The following is a 22,318-nucleotide window of genomic DNA, read 5'->3' on the forward strand; positions in this document are numbered from 1 at the left end:
GAAAATTGTTCAAGGTATCTTCATGGAACATAGTATATACATATACTGACTGGAAGTGAATATCTAGAGAATGTAGGGTTCATGGGGTTAAAGGTCAGGGGTTAAAGGTCAAGTGCAACACTTCAACATTTTACTATTTCCCTCCTATCATGCAATGCCAGCAGGGTTATTTTTTTTTTTACACTTGGTGTATGCATACATGTGTAACCTAATAGAAATTCTCTGGAAAGTTTTTTTTTTTCTTCTTTCTTTGCCTCAAAGGTCAAAAGGTCAAAGATCAAGTGAAAGTGCTGAACTAACCTTTTCCTCCATATCTCGGAAGTGGATCAAGTTATCTTGAAACTTAGTACATATTATGCATGTTCTAACTGAAAGTGATTATCTTATGAATTTTAGGGTCAAGGGCCAGATGAAAATGGTAACAATTTACTATTCAATTCAGAAATTGCACTTTTTCTCCACACCTGTACCTTGAAAATTACTCAATGCCTAAATGTATGAATGGGTCAAAGTCGAGTTAAAGTCCTTAAATCCTAGTTACATGCTCTCCTATTCATCCAATTAAACCTAGGTCAAGGAAGGTGAACATTCAACACATTTGTGACAAACTTGTCATTTCAATATTTTGCCAATTTTGTGAAAATGTAATCACACATTGTCCACATGTACTATCTAGACCTATTGGGAAAATCATGCATTATGGCGGAGGCATACCAGTCGCCAAAGGGACATTTCTAGTTCTTTTTATTTCTAGTGTTTTAACCAAAAATAAAGATGGGGGGGGGGGGGGCCGGTGCGCTCCCTCTGGATCTGTCCCTATTAACAGTCCTTGGTCTAATCCACTGATCCTCAAAACCTCTATGCAATGAAGCAATGACACTGCATTGTTTTTTGTTTGTTTGTTTGTGTGATGTATGGGTTTTTTCACACTTTCCCTCACTCCGGTTTGAACTTGCCACAGGTCCAAAACTCAGAGACACAGCTGAAGCCAGGCCTGCTCTGAGCAACCACACACCACCCTCCACTCAGCAGCCAGCCAAGAAACCCAACAACTCGCCTTCAGCCAGAGCCCCACCACTCAAAGCTGTGAAGTTACCCTCAACTGGTGAGTGTAGTACTGTATACGATACATAGTTAGCGAGTCTAAATTTTCGCGAATCAGAACTTCTCGACGATTTTGTGAGTGGTTAAATTTGCGATTGTCGAGTCCTGTAGCAAACGGAGAAATGTATACGTATACGTCACATTCATAGTGAGATCAGAGTCAATATTTTGGTGTGTCTTGAATTTTGCGAATAACATGTGACTCACAAAATTTGCTAAAAAAAAAACCTTGCGAAATATTCAGCATATACAGAAAATAGTCTGTAGATTTCAGTTGAGGAAAATCTCATTTGCTTCACAGAAGCAAGCAAGAGAGTTGTTCTATTGTTAAACTCCATTCCTCTTTTTCCTCCTTATTCTTAAGGTAGGATCATGCCGGTCTGGAAATATGATCATTATTTCAAGTATTTCCAGTGTCATAAGGAAATATTTCCAGTTAGATTATCTGTGATGTTTGATTTCACACAAAGTACACATTTTGACTGTCTGCAGTGAACCTATAGAATAAGTTTTGCTGAAGCGCCCTTTGAAGAAAAGGATCTGAAGAACCCTTCTTACAGCCCTCAGGATTATTGCGTAGAATTGCAATATGTTGATCAGACTGTTCATTAACCCTAACTTACCTGGGGGGGGGGCCATAATGGCCCCCCCCTCGACAAATTCCGCGACCATTCCGCCGCGCAAAATTTTTTGACCGCGCCGCTCACTGACTTTTTACTTTCAAGTCTCGCGCAACTTTTGAGACCAAATTTGTCGCGACCGGGCATACCGTTCCGAAGCCACGCCCCTTCAAAAAATGTTCGTCCACCCCAAAATTGCTCAAAAACGTGATTTTGTGTACAAAGTCAATACAAATTGTGTTTTTTCAATTAATTCATATAAAGATTCATATTTTTAATTTTAATGGCTGAAATAAATGTATTTTAGTATAGCTATGCTTCTAAAGATGTGTATGACAAATTCTGCTGAAAAAAACAACAAAAACAAAAGTTCGAAAAAACAAAGAAATACATTAAAAAATGATAAAACAATAGAAAACATAGGAAATTAATTTTGATACTGATTTTCTTTTTACGTACAAATGTTCGGAATGTCACTAGGAAAATTTAAAACAAAAATCAGCATTCCATAAGCTTTTATAAGCCAATTATAGACGAAAATGAGTTTTTTTGCATATATTTGCATAATTAATTAATTTAAAATAAAAACTGCAAATTTTTTGAAAATTGAACTTAACAGTCTTGTAGATTACATCCGGCTTTATGTTCATGCAAAATTTTGCGGCGATCGCGCGATCAACGGCCGAGATCTGAAGGGGAGGCCATAATGGCCCCCCCCCAGGAATTCAAGCTTGCTAAATAGCCCAGGTAAGTTAGGGTTAACAGAGAAAGTCACTAAAAATAAGACTGCTGTTGTCACTTTCTGTCTAACTCTGAACATGTCTATCAATTGTGATCTTGATTCCAGCCACTAAAGAGCTTGTATATGTAGTGCACATAAAGTCGCCAGCCTGTTTCTACGTTCATCGGAAGTCGGAACGAGCCCAACTTGCCAAGGTCATGAAGGTACTGAACAGACTGTGTGAGAGCGAGGACAAGAAGAAGCGAATCCCAGATCCTCTAGTCCCAGGTTAGTTCAGATCACAATGCGACAAAACGCAGCCTCCGTCGGGTAGTCTGTGTATGGATTGTTACTCCTAGGTTTTATTTACAGTAAATGACCTAGTGGTGTAAATACTACCAGAGTATGTTTCCAAATTCGTTTGAAGAATCGGTCGTTGAAGAGCTTTTTTGGCGAGGGGAGGGAGAAGAACAATTTTTCAGAGGGTCAGTTGTGTGAGGATGTAATTGCCTTGTGGAAGACTGTCCTTCAAACATCTCGAGTAAAGCCGTGAAGATCAAAATGAAAATGAAAATGAAAATGCTGATATCAAATGTCCTTTCATAAAATATGTATATTCCCAAGCCTGGACATCTTAAGAGACAAATGAGATTTCATGAACGTTCAGCCAGTTGCAATTTTGTATGCAATCCAGTGAGACACGCATTTGAATTGAGATTCACCTCATCTTGTTTGCATGGTATATGATTGTTACTACTAACTTTGTGTCATTAAAATATGTGCCACTTCAATCATCTGTATTTTCGGATTCTCTGTCCAAGTCTTATGAAACTTTCATCATTTTAGTGTTTGACTTATCTGTTTCTATATACGTCACTGTAGACATGGAATAGTAGCGTTCCCCCTTTTGATATAGCATGTGCATGTGTTTCATCTTGTTTGATTTGTGATCAGGCATGCGCTGCTGCTGCAAGTTCTCTGTGGATGACCAGTGGTACCGGGCCATCATCAGGACTGTCCCTGCATCGCTGCAGAATGGGGGCATGGCACTCCACAGCGGAGGAGGCGGAGATGACGGGGAAGAGGAGGAACCTAAGGTGGAGGTTGTCTACATTGATTATGGCAACTCGGAATGGGTTCCGATCTCAAGGTGAGTCATAGTCATAAAGAGAGTTTCAGCAGAGGTCATGCCATCTGCTAAGTTTTTGAAGTATATTTTGTTGCTTTTCTTTCTTTTCTCCAAAAATACTGCAGGTTTCATGGAAAATACTGCTTTTCCTTTAATGTCTGATGCAGGAGAGGTGTTATAACATAAAGCTTTTCAAAAAAAAAAGAAGAAGAAAAAAAAAAGATGTGCCCTTTCAGCCCTTAGAACACTGCAACATTGTGTAATGGATTGGCAATCCTGCTTGAGCCCAGGCTGTGCTTTTATCACTCTTTTGTAACTCTCAACCAAATTTGAAGGTGGTATTAACCCACTGAGGATGTGTCCCGAGTATACTCGGGCAGGTGTCTATGGGAAATGTGTGTCGTAGCAAAATCAGTCCGTCCTCAGTGGGTTAAAAGGACAAGTGTTGCCTGTGCTAGTGTAAATTATATTATAGGCAAGCATACTTGCACACCCCTGAGGTATGAATTATCATCATCATCATCATTTCAGTTGGCACAAATATGTGCTTTTGAGACACAAATGAGCTCACGGCCACCTTATCTATCTGTTGCCTGATGAGACATAGCCTAGCAGCTAAATAAGTCCTCCGTATTTCTTCATGACTTCAGTCAAAGTTGTTATTGGTATCCCCTGCCTTCTTGTGCTTTCCACTTTCACTTGAATAGATATCTTTTCCACACAACTCCTCCTCATGCTGTGTCCAGAAAGTCAGAGCCGGTATTTTGAAATACAAGGGACGAATGTTCGTGACATCTATTCTAAATTCCTGATGATCTTTGCTTTGTTTCTTCTGTCTGTTCGCCTACAGACTGTGCAAGATGCGTCCCAAGTATGAGAGGCAGCCGGATCTGGCTCAGTGCTGCTCACTGGTGGACATTGTATCTACCCAGCAGGTAAACATTGTAAAGTGAGACCTTTTTTTGCGAATTGGAGTTCACAGCCCTTTTTCGCGGCACGAAAATTTCGAAAATTGCCACTGGCATTCACTGCATATAATGTAGACAAAAACTACTAGCGTGCATTTTTTTTTTGCGATTCTTAGGCTCTTGCAAAAACGTCTGGTTTTACAGTAGCTGAAGTTTGGCATTCAAGTCTGTTCGTGAGGGACATGCATGCCGTCCTTTACTACCACCCACGCTTGTTGTATCTTACTTCTGTCTAAAAATGTGTATATACAACTGAATCAATTTTGCACATTCTTGTGCCCTACACCAGAGTGATGTTCTTCCAGTCAACTGTGATTCCTCTATTCCTCCTTCATGTCATTTACTAATTTGTGGATACTTCACATGATACTTTCCGTTTTGCAGTGCCAGATATCTGTCTGTCTGTCTGTCTCAACCTCAAATCATCATTATGTCATTACTGAATGAATCAAAGAAGCTACCCAATGTAATCCTACCCCGCACACACAAATTCCAGTTGCACTCAGAATGAGACCTCCAACTCTGCATTTTTCAAGACTTGTGTACTTTTTCTTAACCTGTTAACACCAGTCTCAAGTATACTTGGCTGTATGTCCACGGGAAATGCTTGTTTTTGTTTTTTGTTTTTTTAAATTAGTTTGCCCTCAACTGGTTAGAGTGTATAGCTGTGAATGTCAGCAGCAAAAAAGTTATGTAAAAACTTTGCTGTTGAGATTTGCTGTATTTTTTTTGTTTAGTCACATCTTTGACTTTTCCTTATACTTTCCCCGTGAAACCAGGATGGGAGGTGGTCCCATGAAGCATCGGAAGCATTCCAGGCAATGGTTCAGGGGCAAGAAGCAATTCTGATGACTGTAAGTAAATCTTTTTTATTCAGGTAATCCAAAAGTGGAAATTTTCACATTATTTACTTTCTTTCTTTTTTTTTCTGTACAATGCAAAACTTGAATGATTGACAGACGATAAGTCTTCTCAACACACAGAGAGAGAGAGAGAGAGAGATGGTAATATAAACAAAAAAGCCACCAAACTCTATATTAGATATTCATTGCTTTCATGCCATGAGATATGACTTTAGTGCTAGTATGAAAGATATTTTGGAATAAATCCACACTCTGGGTAATGAAGGTCATTAGCAGCTGTACAGGGGAGCCTTGTAACAGTGGAATACTTTAGAGCACTTAGATGTCCTCGTTATATTGGGTGTCTCATTTTATCAGGGATAAAAACAAGAGAATATTAAGGGAATGGGACCTTCAAAATTGTTAAATCAGATACCTTACCATTTCCAGCCTCAATGTAGTGAGGTTTCACTCTATTAGGAAATGGAGTAAGTGTTGAACAATCCTCGCTGTATTTGCAGGTGAGTGGGCAGGTGGGAAACATGCTGTACGTGGACCTCCACCAGCAGCCCAACAACTGTGTGAAGGACGACATGCCCGTCTCCCTCAGGGACGCATTGGTCTTCCTGGAGCTAGCCTGCTTCATATCGCCCGAATCCATCCCAAAAGGTGGGTTCCTTGACTCGTCTCTATTTAAACCCCTTCTGTGCCAGGAGCTTTGTACCGTGCGTAAGATGCTATAGGGTTTTCTGTGTCACTCGGTTCTCAAAGGACACATTGGCCCGAATTCATGAAGGGGGTACAAATGAAACCGTGGTTTAAACCATGGACAAAAACCATGGAGCGCCAAGTGTTGCATGGAATATTTCGTTAAGAAATCAATCATTTCGTCGATGAAATTATTATTTTGAAACGAAATGAACATTTTGTCCACGAAATCATAATTTCGTTAACGAAACGGTCATTTTGTTTACAAATTGACCAATTTCATAACGAAATATTCCGTGCAGCACTTGGCGCTCCATGGTTTTCGTCCATGGTTTAAACCGTGGTTTCATTTGTACCACCTTCATGAATTCGGGCCAAAGAGTTAAACTGCATGTCAGATTCTTGGAAGTAGCCAGTGGTTCACATGCTTCTCTATTTTCTTTAAACCTCTCTGTGCCAGTTATTGAAATGTGCACAGATTTAACACACAAACCTATGGACAGGAAATACTCTGGCACTCAAAGAGTTGATGTTGGTGAAAATACCATACCTGACCACTGTTCTTATTTTTTTGTCAATATTCCTCATATTGATTTTGCTTTTATTTATTTATTTTTTTTTGCTGGAAAGAAGGAGCTTTATAAAATGTTATGTCTCTGTTTCGTGACCATTTTGTAATAACACACAAATGAAAGCTGATTAGAATCCCCGTTTTTTTTTTTAAATTGTACTCCCATTTGTTCCTGTTTTTTGAGATGCAGAATTGGCTGGTATGAAACCCATCAAAAATGAAAACTGGTCAGAGTAGTTTTGTTTGTTGGTAAAAACATGATGACCACAGTCACATGCCAATATCATGAAACTGAAGATTAAAAATTCATGCGTGCACACAAGAAATATATTATTAAAATGAAAAGAAAATCTTTGCCATCAAGCTTCACACAAAAAAAAATATAGAAGTTGGCTAGCCAGGTTAAAAAAAAAATAAATAAATAAAATCCTTCATTCTTATAACTTACCTTAATGGAGGCTAATGAATTATGAGTTAGACACAGAGGCCCGAATTCACGAAGGTGGTACAAATGAAACCATGGTTTAAACCATGGACAAAAACCATGGAGCGCCAAGTGTCGCATGGAATATTTCGTCACGAAATCAGTCATTTCGTCAATGAAATTATTATTTTGTAACAAAATGACAACATTTTGTAACTAAATGAACATTTCGTCCACGGAATGATAATTTCGTTAACGAAACCTGTCATTTTATCGACGAAATGACCAATTTCGTAACGAAATATTCCGTGCGACAGTTGGCGCTCCATGGTTTTTGTCCATGGTTTAAACCATGGTTTTGTTTGTACCACCTTCGTGAATTCGGGCCAGAGAGAATAAAAGAGAGGTGTTGCATTGGCTATGTGTTCAAACATCAAGTCACCGCCATGAACGGGCTTCAGCTCTGTGGTAGTGCCATCTAACAGTACACAGGAGGTGATGCAGGTTCTAATCCCTGCTTAGTTATTTCTTTTTCACTTGGTTTTCATACATAGTAAGATGGTTGAGTGTAAGGTCTTCTTCCTGAAGAAAACAGAGCTACTTTAACTTAAATGCAAATTACAGCTCTTCACACTCTGTCCTAAGATTTGTCTGAGATAGCATATGGTACTGATTTTTGTGAAGGAAAATCTTCATTACATTCTGGCTTTTCCTATAAGTGTACTGTGACATATTTGATTTTTAAATATGTAATTATAATTTGCCTGTTTACAATGAGACCCTTGCCCCTTGTTAATCAGTGTTCAGTGAGAGAGAGTTTATACCAAAGCAAACTTCTCTCAGCAAGCTGTGGTACCTATGCTTTTTCCTTGTCTTACCTTCACACTTAATGGTACAGCCCAAACCGTCTTGCCTCCCAAGAAATATCTTCCACCGGACATTCCTAGGAAGGGAGATGAGTTGGTGGTCCAAGTCAGCCACATCACAGACCCACAGGACTTCTCAGTTCAAGATGTAAGTTGGCTGTGAATGTTTTTTTATGCGCCATATGCATTGCAAGATTACTGTATAAGATGTCATTGACAAAAAACTTGTAAGATAATTGTACAAGTGGTTGAATTTGCGAATGAGAACCACAGCGACGGAATGAGATACAAATATTATGATCCCTTTCAGGAGAACATTTAGTGACTTGCAGCCATTGAAGGTGATAGAGAGCAAATTTGTTTAGAGAGGAGGCGATATTTTCCATGAGATGTTAAATTCGGCGTAATTCAGTAGATGTGAGCAATTTGTGAAATGTACTGTGTTTATACGTGTAGTAATCAGTGAATTCTTTTGCTGTTTTAGTCCAGTTGAAAGTATTGCTTTGAATGGAAAAATGTGACCTGACCCCATACTACCATGTTATGAATGCAGGTATTGAAGGCAACTAAACATCAAAGGAAGGTGATTTAGCTGAAAAATACAGTATTTTACCCATTTGGCCAAAATTTCCAAGAGTGCTCATGTAACTATGCAGTGCCCAGATATCAGAGTGTTATTCTGAACTTTTGACTTTTAGTAGGCATTCTAAGACCTTTAACATATGAGGTAGCAATCAATCCTAGCCTTTCACACATGCTGGTTTGGTATATTGTCAAGATCCATCGGTATAAAATGAATGGTAGTGATGTGTGGTGTGAAAATAATGACCCTAGTCTGCAATACTCGCCCACGGTATCCATGATGATATCTTGGCACATCATTCTCGCATTGCTCAAAGCTTTGTACCTTGACTGAAAGTCATACCTCTTGACGAGTTTGTGGTTGAATAGGAATATCCATTTCTGAAATACTGTTTCAATTTTATAGCCACTTACAAGTATATTTGTCGTTTTGGCGACAAGACCTCGTATCTACAAAATGTCAAATTTTCAGGAGAGCCAAAAAACATGGTGGCCAAAGCACTGTAGCGAATGCGATAGCCTTTCCTTTGACATGCCATGGTGGCTTCATTTTTGGAGTGGTAAGACAGTTGGGATTTGGGCAGGACATCACTTAACCCATTATTTGACCATTAATCCAAAAAAGTAATTTTCACCAAAATTGCAGACACAAGGTCTTGTCACCCCAGCGACAATGATGTTTGTGTCTCGCGTTTTGTGGAAGTTTAGACAAATCAATTACTTCTCTTTCTCACATTCCTCTACAGTTGGAGATGGTGGAATACATTGATGAGATGATGGAGAAGATACAGAAGGTTTATCGGAACACTGCGGGGCCGGACTGGCATGTCCTGTGCCCGCATCCCGGCCAGGTGTGCATGGCCTTCTTTGAGGAGGACAAGCGGTGGTACAGGGCCGAATTCCTGAGTGAGTACTGGGTGTAAACATGTGTCATTTATCACATACCTGTACCAGATATCTCATATATACATGTATGTACTACAAACCCACCTGCCATGTCCATTTGAGTATTGCTTCATCTCATCCATTAAATTCAAGTTTATTTCCACAAATTCGCTTGAAAAAACATACAGAGAGACAATCAATCAAAATATACGTATACAAACCCAAATTATTTCAGGTATTTAAGTACATAGTCATAATTAAAAAGTGTGTGATGGAGATTGACATAACAATTTGAGTAATGGTGGTGGAAATCAGCAGTAGGCCATTGGCCTTTCGAGGCTGATCCCATTAACAAGTTTACAATGTTGAAGCTATACGTCATTACATCGTAGATCGCGAATCACCACGAAAAAAAAAAAGAAGAAGAATGACAGCAGAATCAATTTTGAAAGGGGGTCTTGCTGATGTTTTCACACAAGAAGTTATTTATTCTCGTGGAATCTTCAGAAGAAAATCAGGGGTGATTCTTGAGAGTCAACCAACGTAAATTTTCTTACTACGTCTTTAAAGGACAAGTTCACCTTCATAAACATAAGGATTGAGAGAATGCAGCAATATTAGTAGAACACATCAGTGAAAGTTTGAGGAAAATTGGACAATCAATGCAAACGTTATGAATTTTTACAGATTTTTGTGTTGGAACCTCTGGATGAGGAGACTACTAAGGCTCGTGATGTCATATGAGTACAACCGTACAAAGAAAATGTAAAGAAAATTCAACATATTTTCACTTTTTTTCACATAATAAAAGAGCACTTGACTTGCCTCTTTCTAAAGGCAATGGGAATAATATTACCCATAACATATTTGTCAGTAACGAGCCAAGGGAATGTGTACTTTTTTCAAAAGATGAAATTTTGTGAAATTCTCTTTATATTTTCCCTATATTGTTGTACGCATGTGACATCATACACTGCAGTAGTCTACTCATCCAGAAGTGACTGCACAAAAACTTTAAAAATTCATAACTTTTGAACGGATTGTCTGATTTTCCTCGAACTTTCAATGATGTGTTCTACTAATATTGGTACATTCTCTCAATCCTTATGTTAATGAAGGTGAACTTGTCCATTAATAGCTATTCATGTTTGCTGTCAAGAGAACTAGTAATTTGATTGTTCCTGGATTCACACAGACATGTTTGTTGATGGTAACATATAATGATCAGAACAAACAGTGATGCATCCAGATTGTCTGTAGTGTAGAACTTCCACTGTAGTGGATCTATTCTTGGCCCAACCTGGATTGATGCCACATGACATACTCTCCTTTGCAATGTCTTCTTTGATTTAAGACTTGTTGTCTTGTAAATGATAAATTCTTGCTCAATGGGTATACAATAATATCTCACCCCAACCTGATAAAATGACACATTAGGAAGTGTTTCCAGCCATTGTCTTATAAATTTGATGATTGCATACAACTCTTTAATCTATCTTCTATGAGTAGTGAACTTTTCTGTAGCAGCTTTTGTTTCATGGATATAAAGCCATATCCTGCCCCAAACTGACAAAAAGATATTCAAAGTGTCCTGGTAATGTTTTGCTGTAAATAAAGAATTTAATCTAGTCATTGAAGTGTCAAAAACTATTTAGCAATGAACCACTTTTTCAGCAAACCTCGATATCGTCCCTGTTCTTTTGTTTTGGAGGAAAGCAAGCAGTACAATATGGGAACATTTCCTTGTAGTATCCTTGTAAAGTTAAGAACTTTGTTTTCCTCATATATTATATGGCATGCGTATAATGACAAAATTTTCGCAGGAGTGGCTGGCTCCCAAGTGGTTGAAGTCTTGTACGTAGACTACGGCAACAAGGCCACTGTTCACTACACCTACCTACGCAAGATGACAGACGAGTTTCTCAAACTCTCCAGGCTGGTGAGAACAGTTTTTCCAGATTTCATCCGCATTCATTATTACGATGAAAGCTATTGATTAGCACTGTATTTCTCTACTTCAAGACCAGCCCTTTGCATCAGATTTTTTTTTTCATTATTTTAATCGTGATGATGATGATGATGATGATGATGATGATCATGACAGTGATAAGAATAACGATTATGATCATAAAGTAATCTCTGAAAGTAATGATAGTGTTTATATTTGGTGTAGTTAATACAAAATTCTTATCATCCTCTTCTTTGTGTTATCATTGTCATAATCACTTAAATATTATGTCAATACCATAGTATCATGAGTATTACCAAGTGAGAGTAACATAGGTACTTTCAAGGACAAAATTAAGTCTCACAATGACTACTTTTGCTACTTCTACAATTACTGCTGCAACTTCTACTACTACTTTGCAAAACTTAAACTACTTCCACTGTAATGCCTACTTCTACTACTTGTACTAAACTTCTACTACATTGTACTTCTAGCACTAAATTTCTACTGCTTCTAGTACTGAACTTCTACTACTGAACTTCTGATACTTCTACTACTAAACTTCTACCACTTCTACTACTGCTACTGAACTTCTACTATTTCTGCTTCTACTAAACGTTTACTATTTCTATTACTAAATTTCTACTACTTTTACTAAACTTACTTCTACCAAAGATCCTACACTCCATAAGATGATCAACTCTCCAGATTTTATGTGGCCGCTGGTGAAACGGAAGTGGCTGCCACTGGCTAGCGTTGAGCAGGTAAAGAGCGAACAAGCATTAGCCTTTTGCAAAGGCAGCTCGCAATAATTTGTGGAAATGCACAGTCACAGCGAGTGTAGCGACCTGCGAGTAGAGCTGAGCTCACTATGACCAGGGAGGCGAGACGAAAACTCGCTGTGCACAGTCTTTTGGAAATTGAAATAATGATAAACCTGCTGATGATTTGGTGTAGCTATCGACGCAGTTTAATGCACTGCACCAATTCCTAGGTTTACTCATAATTCTTTACAGAAAATGGTAACCGTTATTCCTTCTTTCTTGTCTCAGCCTGTCTTGGTCCTACACAAACGTATCAGGAAAGTACAGCTCATATGGAAACTATCCCCGCTCAGCGCTAGTTGCCGCACTCATTAAAAATCTTACAATTCCAAGCGGCAGCATTTCACTTTTCGACTGAGAGTTGACCATCATATGTACTATGTAGGATCTTTGCTTCCACTACAACTAAATTCTAGTACTTGTACTACTAATTAAAGTTTAAGTCATTGCTTACATGCCAGTTCAGGAATACAGACATGTTTCAAGTCTGTTCAGTGGTATATGTGGTAACTGCAATCTCTGTGACCCTTAAAGGTCCTGTTTACCTTTGGGAGCAGTGATTTGAATAATTTTCAAGATATCATATTAGATGCATATGTGAGGTCTATTATGTATCACAAAACATCTTGCAATATATCCAATAAGATTTTTTACAATTAAGTCTAAAATATATTAAGGCAATATCAGTATTTTTCTCAATTAACTATAACTGTATATGGTTTAGTCTGGAAAAAAATTTTCATCATAACTATTGTTCACATTTTGTGTATTTAAAAATACTTAACATCGATTATATGGATTCAAATTTTTACAGTGGTTGTTTCTATCCCTAACTCACATTTTGGAACTATTTTGAAGCACTAATGCTGGGTTTTTGTTTCATCTGCAAGTGGTAAATTATGCCTTTAACCTTCTGAATTCCAGGCACTGCCCTGCAGGCTTGCTGATGTCGCCCCCAAAGACAACAAACAGGGCTGGACGGACGAATCCAAGCTATTCTTCTCAAAGTGTGTGAGCTTCAAGCCGACCGACATCACTGTCATGGGTGAGCTAAGGATTTCCTCACCTTTGGATTCAAAGTGTGCATACTGTATACATTGTTGTTTTTTTTTGCGGCATTTTTTCGCAAGTCAACGGATATTCACAAAAATAAGGACTCTCAAAAATATTGCCTCCTTCAACACAAGTGTTTTGTACACTACACCTAAGCTGGGAAATTGCTAATGTTTCTCATGAAAGCTGATTATACTTCTTTCTCATCCTGTCAGAATGAATCTTGATCGTGAATTGAACCACTCCCAAAATTGTTTTACAAATTCAAATTTACCAAATGTTTGGCACAAACAGTATTTTGCATAAAATGAACTACTCATCACAGCCACATAACACAAAAATGTGAAATCCTGAATATATGATGACTTACAAGTTAAATCTCAGAAGGGCACTGAATCAGTTTAAGATCATTTCATGTAAATGTGACTTTTTTTTTTCCACAGCAAATGATGTATACTGTACATGCAAATTAGCATACTGCAACTATTCCCTTTTAAGTAGGATTATCATTTTGAGTTTGAGTCCAGGGAGCCATTAAACATGAAATCTCATCATGTTCATCCTACCTGAATCCCCACATGTAATTGATGTGATTACAAGATATTGTTAAAGAACAATTTGAATCTATTGCCCCAAAATATTCTGTGTAAACTAGTGGAAAGTGTGACTTCAACAGCAGTTTGGATGGAATTTATGAGCCATGTTGTTGACCCGCTTGTAGATGTCCATCAAGGCGTGCTGTCCGTGTTGGCGTTTGAAGGGGAGGATGATGAGAAGGTGTGTGTCAACGCCCTGATGGTGCAGAAGGGTATGGCCGAGACCACCGGTCCTGGGTAAGTGTTGTTTTCAAGAAAGTATATTCCTTTATTCAAACGGCGCAATATGCCCATGTCACTTAGGAATAATCTCCTTTTTTTTTTTTTTAATCAAGAATAACAGTTGGAATTTCGGGAGAGTTTGAATAAATTCAGTGAAAGTCTGAAATATATTTACTCTTTCCTTCATAGAGATGTTTCAAGTTTTATTGTTCTGAGGAAAGGTCTGAATTACCTGCCTTTACAATATATATACCAGCTCATGAAAGGAATCTAATTTTCAGGGTTGCAAAAGAGACCCACTTTTGAATCAACACCCCCCCCCCCCCTCCACATTTTTCGCAACTACTCAGCACCGTTCTCTGACTTTTTACTTTCAAGTCTTGTGCATTTTTTGACACCATTTTTTGCGAAAATCGCACATACCGTTACGATGCTGCACAACCTTTTAAATGTGCCTGTCAGACCGAAAATAGCTTTATCACGTGATTTTGTGTTTCTCTTCTTATTCATAAAGATATGATTATTTTCACTTTCATATACTGAAACTAATTAATTTTAGCACAATAATGCTTGAAATAGGTTCTTTCATAAATTTAGCGAAAAAATGATAAAACAAAGGTTCAAAAAACAGAGAAATACATAAGAAATTCATAAAACAATAAAATACATAAGAAATTGATTTTGATACCAGATTTATTTTTCAGGTACATTGTTAAGAATGTTACAAAGAATGTCATCACCAAAAATTAGTTTTCTAGAGGCTTTGCTTTCTGATTTAGAGCAAAATGTATGATTTTATGCATATATTAGCATAATTCATTATGACAAAAATTTCCGTTCCTTTTTGTATAGTTTGGTAGATTACACCACAGGTGTACTGAGACGCTCTTGTCACTGACTGTTACTATGGTGATCGTCAGCGCTGACAACTTTTCAGCGCTGACAACTTTTCAGCGCTGACAACTTTCGTGAAACGGTGCCCAGATCATCTCTCTCTGTGTCTCCTTTGGTTTCAGCTCAATGAGCGCTGAACTACTCAGGAGCCCGTGCCCACCGCCTACAAAGCCACCATCCGAGCCAGAGGCAGTGGCCCCCACCACACCTTCACCTACACCTGCACCCACATCTACACCCACACCCACATCTACACCCACACCCACACCCACATCTACCCCCACACCCCCTCCAGGGGACAGCAATACCCACCAGTCTGCCGACTCTGCAGCAACTCAGGAAAAATCCCCACCCACTGCCGAGGAGGGGGCAACCTCATCGCCAGCAACTCCAGCGGAATCTCAGGATGAGCAACCTCCGCCCCAGAAAGAGGATCGTGTCGCGGAAGACGTTAGCGCTGCGGATGCAAAGACGGACAGTGTTGCCAAAGTTGACACGCCCAAAAGTCCATCTCCACCTCCCGCTGCAGAGGTCGTGGTAGACTCCACACCGAAGAGAGACTCTGCCGTGCCGCTGGGGCGGATCGGCGGTGGTGCTGCCACACCCTCGCAGCTGTCTGGAAAGTATAGCGCCTACACGGCAGTCCATGTCAGCCATGTGGAGTCGCCGGCATGCATTTACGTCCAGCTCTCAACGGCAGGAAAAGATGGCTTGGACAGGTGCGTATTGTGGCCTCTTCAACCACCTATCACTCGTTCACTGATAGATTTGATATTTCTAAACCTTTGATTTCTATGTTCTCTTTCCCCAAATTCCTAATCTGTACTTTCTGTCATCAATCAATTTGTTAATTGATTAATTTCATTGCATAATGCACTGGTAAAATCAAAATTTGTCGTAATCATGTTGAAACTGCATTTCTTTTTTTTTTACTTGTGAGGGAAAGAAAAAAGCAACAGCAGATGTGATCATTTGGCACATTTTAGGTATCCTCCAAATTTGTAGTGGTTTTCTTCATGGAAGTATACATCTCTTTGTACCAATTGTGAAATGGGTAGGTATAAACATGCCCACTTTGTAAAGCTCCATGTTCATACCACATCATTCCTTTTGCCGTTGTTATTGCAAAAGAACTGCTTGTTAAATGAAATCAGTGACATTCGGGTGTGTAGAATTACATTGTTGTGGAATTCATGTTCTAGAGCTTACAGGTACATTGTGTGTGGCTCTGTGAAAGAACAGATGTATGCTCAGTACATTATGCACTGTATAAGCTGTTATTTTCATGCACAGACATTTTTGTGAATGAGGAGGTCACAGACATTTTCGCGAGATGTTGTTTTTGCGTATTGACACTGACGCTGTCGTAAATGCACTATTACCTTAGCGCATTGCAATATTTTCGTGTGTTGTTCAATTCGCGATCCAACTGTGATTGCCGAAATTCACAAAAAATTAAACCCTCGCGAAAATAACGGCTTATATGTTATTTTTCATTTTTGATTTTTGTGCTGTTGGGGCCAGCTTGCTGGAGGCGATGACTGTGTTCTACAAGGAACAGCCACCAGTGGAGGATAAGGAGTGGGTGGAGCAGGATATCTGTGGGGCCCTCCTGGTGAGGGAAGGGGTGTGGTGCAGGGGAAAGATCCAGTGCCTTTTGCCTAACAATAATGTGGTGGTGAGTGGATCTCTTCTTTTCTTGTCTTGCCAAATGAATGTGGGACTACAGCAGTTGGAAGGCATCTGTCTGTCATCTATTGCAACTGCTAATATGGAGCGTTAGATTTGTGCAACGTGGATGTCACGAGGGGGGAAAAAAAAATCTGTTCTGCCCATGCACAAGAATCTGTATCAAAATTAGTTTTGCGTCGTCTCAGTTTTCATGACGATTCTGTGCCTTTTTAGCATCTGCTCAAATTCATGACGCAGAGAAGCTACTTGATGCATGCCATTGTGATGAACGACACATGGGGGCATCTTCGTGAAATCTAAAGCTACTTTACAATGCAAGGGAGACATAGGGAGACAGGGAGACATAGAGACAACAGCCAAAGCAACCGTCGTCTTAATGTTCGCATCCCAAATCTAAAGCTCCCTCTTGTGTACCTGCCAGACTCTTTTTTTCAGACAAGATCAAGCTTTGGTTAGAGGTTACCTTGAGAAAATTCCATGTTAGGTGATGTGTAGAGGTTGCATGCTAAAAAAAGAAGGTCATTTCAGGTCAGATTTTAAAGTTGGACTGTGCAACTTTCCCGCTAATTGTGATTAATCTTTTGTCATATTTACCGTGCCTTACTCTCTGCCATGTAATTATACCCTTTATCAATGGGAAACCTCAATCTCTAAGCCAAAAATATGTGTTTTCAATTATACCATATGTCCACCGCAAAATACCATCAGATTTTTGCATTAACAACTTTCAGTATGATTAAACTTTTTAATGCTATTTCAGTACATAGAGGACATTGTACCATTGCATGTGCATGTGACATACACTTGCTATAATGAATCGGACTTTATATCATGTGAATTTCAGCATTTCACACTCATGGTTTTTTGGTGTTTGTTTATTTTTTCTACCAGGTTCTCTTTACTGATTATGGCAATACTGAGGTGGTGTCTTCGACCCACATCCGCCCCCTGGAGCCCCGCTTCCAGCGAGAGGCCCCGTTTGCCACCAAGTGTCACCTGGCTGACATCCTCCCCGCTGGAGGCACGGCCGAGTGGACCAAGACCTCATGTGACTTCCTCGAGGAGAGGCTCAATGACCTGGAGTGCTACATCTGTAAGAAGGTATGTCCTGCCCTTTGCCCCATGACATTTGACCCCTGTGACCTTTGGCTTCCTGGGGTCCGTTTCATGAAGCTATAACATAAAAGCTATCACATAAATCTTAGAATGGCCAAGCCGCTCTTAAGCAAGGAGAGACTTTCATGGAGAAGTAAAAACCATTTCACAAAGTCTCTCCTAAGCTATGAGAGACTTTGATTATTTCAATCGTCATGTTCGAGGTTAATACTAATTAACATATCATTAGCATATCATTAACGTGTTCTCATGCGGTGTGCAGTCGCTACATAGATATATCACGTACGTATACACACAGGGTATACACAGCGCAGAGGCAACTGACAGATCTACGATGGAGGCAAGGTCCTAAAGGCCGAGTTGCATTCTACACCGCTACTAGTACACATTTCTATCAGTAAGTATATTTAAAGCTGTCTGCAATTGAAAAGTAATGCATGTGGATTCATAATGTAATATTATTTGGATATATTTTTGTTCGAACCTTCTACAATTCTCCAAGGGCTAGCTAGATGTAGATCTAATCTTACCGGTAGTAGTGTTATCACAATAGTCCCACGTAGCCACATTGCCGTTTGTTTGAATGACCAAATAGCGAGCTGAGTTAGGTAGTTTGTCACTATGTTAGCATGGACTATGGTTAGTGAAATGTTTGTGGGTCGATTTTTATGATATATTTAGGGTGCAGATATTTCATGAGAGCAATTGCCCGATTGGTTCATGTATGGGTAAATTGCAGGTAAGTTAAGGCCTGAATAGTGAAGGGATCCAAGAAGCAACCGGAAATTTCATATTAAGAATGGTCTGCATTTTATTTTATTTTTTTTTTTGGAAAAGATGTGTCTAGATGATTACACTAGCTGTGTGGATAGTATTCAGAAGTGATACAAATTTTTCGTTTTGTGTCAAATCGACAGGAAAGATGTGTTTGTTTGTTTTTTTCAGTCTAGAAAATCTAGGTTATTTTGTCCCACAGAATTATGGGCCTAGCCTAGGCCTAACATTTTTAGGCCCTAACGTGAACTTTAGCATTAGCATGTCACAGAGAACCGGCTGTTACTTTACCTGTGTCGTTGTTACCTTTACAAGTCCTAATGTTACTAACCTTACTAGACCAAGCCTATAGGTCTACAACCAAAACTTGCAAAGTACTAGGGGTTAGAGGTTATAACTGCGACCAGCCCGAACGCGAAGCACTGTGTACAACTTGCAGGGAGTACCCGGGGTTAGGGCCGGTAGTATTATCTAGAGAGTCCGACAGTGGTTAGACTAGATCTAGTACTAAAGTACTAGTAGTAGTAGTAGTAGTACGTAGATCCAGGTCTACACAGAATATAAATTGGAAACCATGGTTCAGATCTTGGTTCAGGCTTGAAAGCTATCTTCAACAATTTTAAGTGCATACAGCACTATAATCGCAATGCATGTGTTGCAATTAGATAGAGAATGATGTTTACCTAAATGAATCATAGGCATGGTATGGAACCTAGAATTCTACTGCTATACTACCAGATGTCTATAGATCTAACGTTAGAATCCAGTGGTATAGTGATCCTGAGTAGCACCTACTGACCTAGATACTACTTATCCGGTGTATAAGTAAACCAGACTAGACCCTTAGCCTTGGTATTCCTAGATCTAATTAAACACATTATCACTAACATCAGTAGGCCTATCACTCATCAGTAAGGAAGTTAATAGGTCTTCTAAATAGTGCTATCTATCTAGGCAGTTAGTAGATTCTATAGGTCCATACTATGTCCATGCTAGTAGCGCTTACACAACTTCTTTTAGCAATTTAATTCATGATGACATGACAACAGTTGATGATCAGAGTCCGACTGTGGCTGCATCTCGGGCTGTAACTGCGACCAACCCGAATGTGAAGCCACAGTACAGCTGGTACTACCAGATCTTAGGTAGATATAGACCTTGCAACATGAATGCCTATTGACAAGATCTAGAACCTCAAGAAGTCTTAATACCCCAAACTATAGGCTTACATATGTTTGTTGCTATTGCTTGTTCTAACAAAGATGTACACCCATCTCAGATATTTTCCAACTATCCCATTTGTGCATCTGATGTTTCTGTTTGTATGGTATTTAACTGTTCTTATATTTGCACACCCAAAGGCCTGAAGAGAGCTGAACCTTACCAAGCCTTGGGACAGACAACTGCAGCTGAACTTCACCCAGGTCAGAGTCAGACTGCAATTGGACTATGAACTGTATAGCAGCATCTATCTACGACAGAACACAGGTATGCTTTTCTCAAATCAAACCTGAAAGTATAAAGATTTTACAAAATAAACAACTTGAATAACAGTTGAAAAAAGGCAACCTCTGTTGATGACATATAAGTTACAGGTAATTCGGTCTTTCTTATTTTAGCAATTATTTTAGACTTGGTGGACAAACCATGTCACCTCTATATGTGAACTGTTCCACACGAGAAATGAAGAAATTAGTGCATTTATACACCCCAGTTGGGAGTTGATTTAATGTTCATGTCTTTATCAGCCACAATTGGGAATTCAGTACGGCTTACATAAATTGATTAACGCACTGACGTAGCAATGCAGCTGATTTGTTGCATAACCCATTGAATCATCTTTCTGTTTATTTTGGAACCCCCAGCTTTCCTGACGTAAGTTACAATCCTTTTTAAAAAGTCATGAATGTATAACGTTCTGTCAGATGAGTGTTTAAAGTCACAATCACATTCTCATTTTGAGTCTGTGTCACACCTTTTTCGTTATCAGTAAGAATCCGCTACACTAATTCTCGTGTATGACATCCCAGACGATTTTCTTAGTTTTTTTTTTCGTAGATGCTGTTAAACTGTTTCTAATATACTGTATAAGAAATTGCTGAAAAGTAGTTCTGTGTAATGATATGTGTGCCAGTCGTGTGTGTATTCATTCAACTGTAAGCCCACATATTTTAACACTATGTATAATGTCAGGCAGAGGGGATGAATGGGGTGTCATAGAATTTCAGTATGTAACCAATATTTGTTTTTCCATATTTGTATTTCTTTTTTCCTTTCTTTCTTTTTTCTTTCATATAGATTCTCAAGGCATGGAGCTTGCCGAGGGTGATGCAGACAGGTTGAATGCAACATAATTATGATAGTTTTTACCGCTGTAAATGTATATATACATATATATATGAATTTAATCTTTCAAAATCAATGTACAGTATATACAGTGAAACCCCGTTATAACGAGTTCCGTGGGACCGCCAATGTTAGGGACTTTTCGATTTGCAGGTTGAGAGAGGCGTCACCCTGTTATGATGTAGTTTTTACGTACTGCGCATGCGCGAGTGTCGACCTTCGGCTCATCGCACAAATTTCGAACGTGTTAACCCCGGTTATCACCGTCCACCCAAATGGGTTGCGCTGCGCTCAACCCACCTTATCTATGACGTCACACTCCTCTCGCGATAGACGAAAATCATTCGAAAGAGCACGATGACTCTCGGGGAAATCCGTGCTCAGTTCACCTGTTTTCCTTTTTCTTTCGAGAGAATATTGCTATACATGATAGCTTATGCTCTTGATACGTCACATCAGCAGCGCTGACATACAAACCACAGCCTCTGTTACCCAGTTTATTTGCCCGCTTTCACTGTTTCGCACTTTGCAACTGCATACCGTAGTCCCGCACATGCATTTACACGTAATGCTGTACGCCATCACATCTCGGTGCTTATTTAGGCTGGTGCAGCGCATTTACCTTGTAGTCTTACCATGCATCATGTTTTAAGATCCACAAGATCCATCCCAGGATACTTATTCGGCATCTAGTCAAAGACAAAATAAATATTACAAGTACAGAAACAAGTCACAAATTCCGCATATATGCACCCAAGGCACAGGACTGGTTGCCTCCTGCACACACGCTACGAGACGTGATGCCCAAAATCGTAATGTGTTTTAGCAGCGGCTCAACGTACAGACGTGACGCTTTGACGTACGGTTGCGCTCGGCGGCACGTCCTTCTCGTTCACCCAATTGAAAACTCCCTATTGCCTCGTTATAACCGGTTCCTCGTTATAACCGTACGCACTAAAAACAAAGAAAACATAAGCATGGAGTCACATGTAACAAGCAATCAAACTTATGAGCAGTCTTTGTGTTGTTATTACACAAGTAAATGGATAATTATTATTGAGAAAGAATAAAAAGGAATCATTTGTGAGGTGATACCAAAAGAATGAAAAAAAAAAGGGGGGGTTGAAAACGCATTCGTTGTTTTTCTTCTGAAAAATCTCTTCGCGTGTGTTGTGCATGCCTTCTCGAAAAGTGCACGGCAGGGTTGAATTCGTAATCCTTTCTACACCTATCTCTTCCTCGTGTATTGAACCATTCTGAAAGAATGAAAATATCATTTGTGAAATACAGTATAACATTTTGATAAACAAAATCACATTGTATTAAAAACATTTGTTACTTTTTTTCTGAACATGGGTGCAAGCAAAGTAACATTCATTATTCAACTTATTTTACGCTGTGTGCGCCCAGCGGGATCGCAGTGATTACATTAA

At 39.2% G+C, this 22,318-nt stretch overlaps 1 protein-coding gene across 1 annotated transcript in view; it reads left to right on the top strand.

Moving 5' to 3' along the window:
* Positions 1-22,318, top strand: part of LOC140242963 (RING finger protein 17-like) — a 152,810-nt gene that overhangs the window by 12,971 nt on the left and 117,521 nt on the right. The window contains exons 12-25 of the mRNA XM_072322707.1: positions 962-1,105; positions 2,572-2,733; positions 3,400-3,595; positions 4,425-4,509; positions 5,322-5,396; positions 5,906-6,053; positions 7,986-8,101; positions 9,282-9,441; positions 11,244-11,359; positions 13,117-13,237; positions 13,967-14,081; positions 15,080-15,676; positions 16,482-16,635; positions 17,541-17,750. Of these exons, the coding sequence (XP_072178808.1) occupies positions 962-1,105; positions 2,572-2,733; positions 3,400-3,595; positions 4,425-4,509; positions 5,322-5,396; positions 5,906-6,053; positions 7,986-8,101; positions 9,282-9,441; positions 11,244-11,359; positions 13,117-13,237; positions 13,967-14,081; positions 15,080-15,676; positions 16,482-16,635; positions 17,541-17,750 (2,399 nt within the window). The remainder of the gene's footprint in view (positions 1-961; positions 1,106-2,571; positions 2,734-3,399; positions 3,596-4,424; positions 4,510-5,321; positions 5,397-5,905; positions 6,054-7,985; positions 8,102-9,281; positions 9,442-11,243; positions 11,360-13,116; positions 13,238-13,966; positions 14,082-15,079; positions 15,677-16,481; positions 16,636-17,540; positions 17,751-22,318) is intronic.

This window comes from Diadema setosum, chromosome 19 (genome assembly GCF_964275005.1).
Source record: "Diadema setosum chromosome 19, eeDiaSeto1, whole genome shotgun sequence".
NCBI lineage: Eukaryota > Metazoa > Echinodermata > Echinoidea > Diadematoida > Diadematidae > Diadema > Diadema setosum.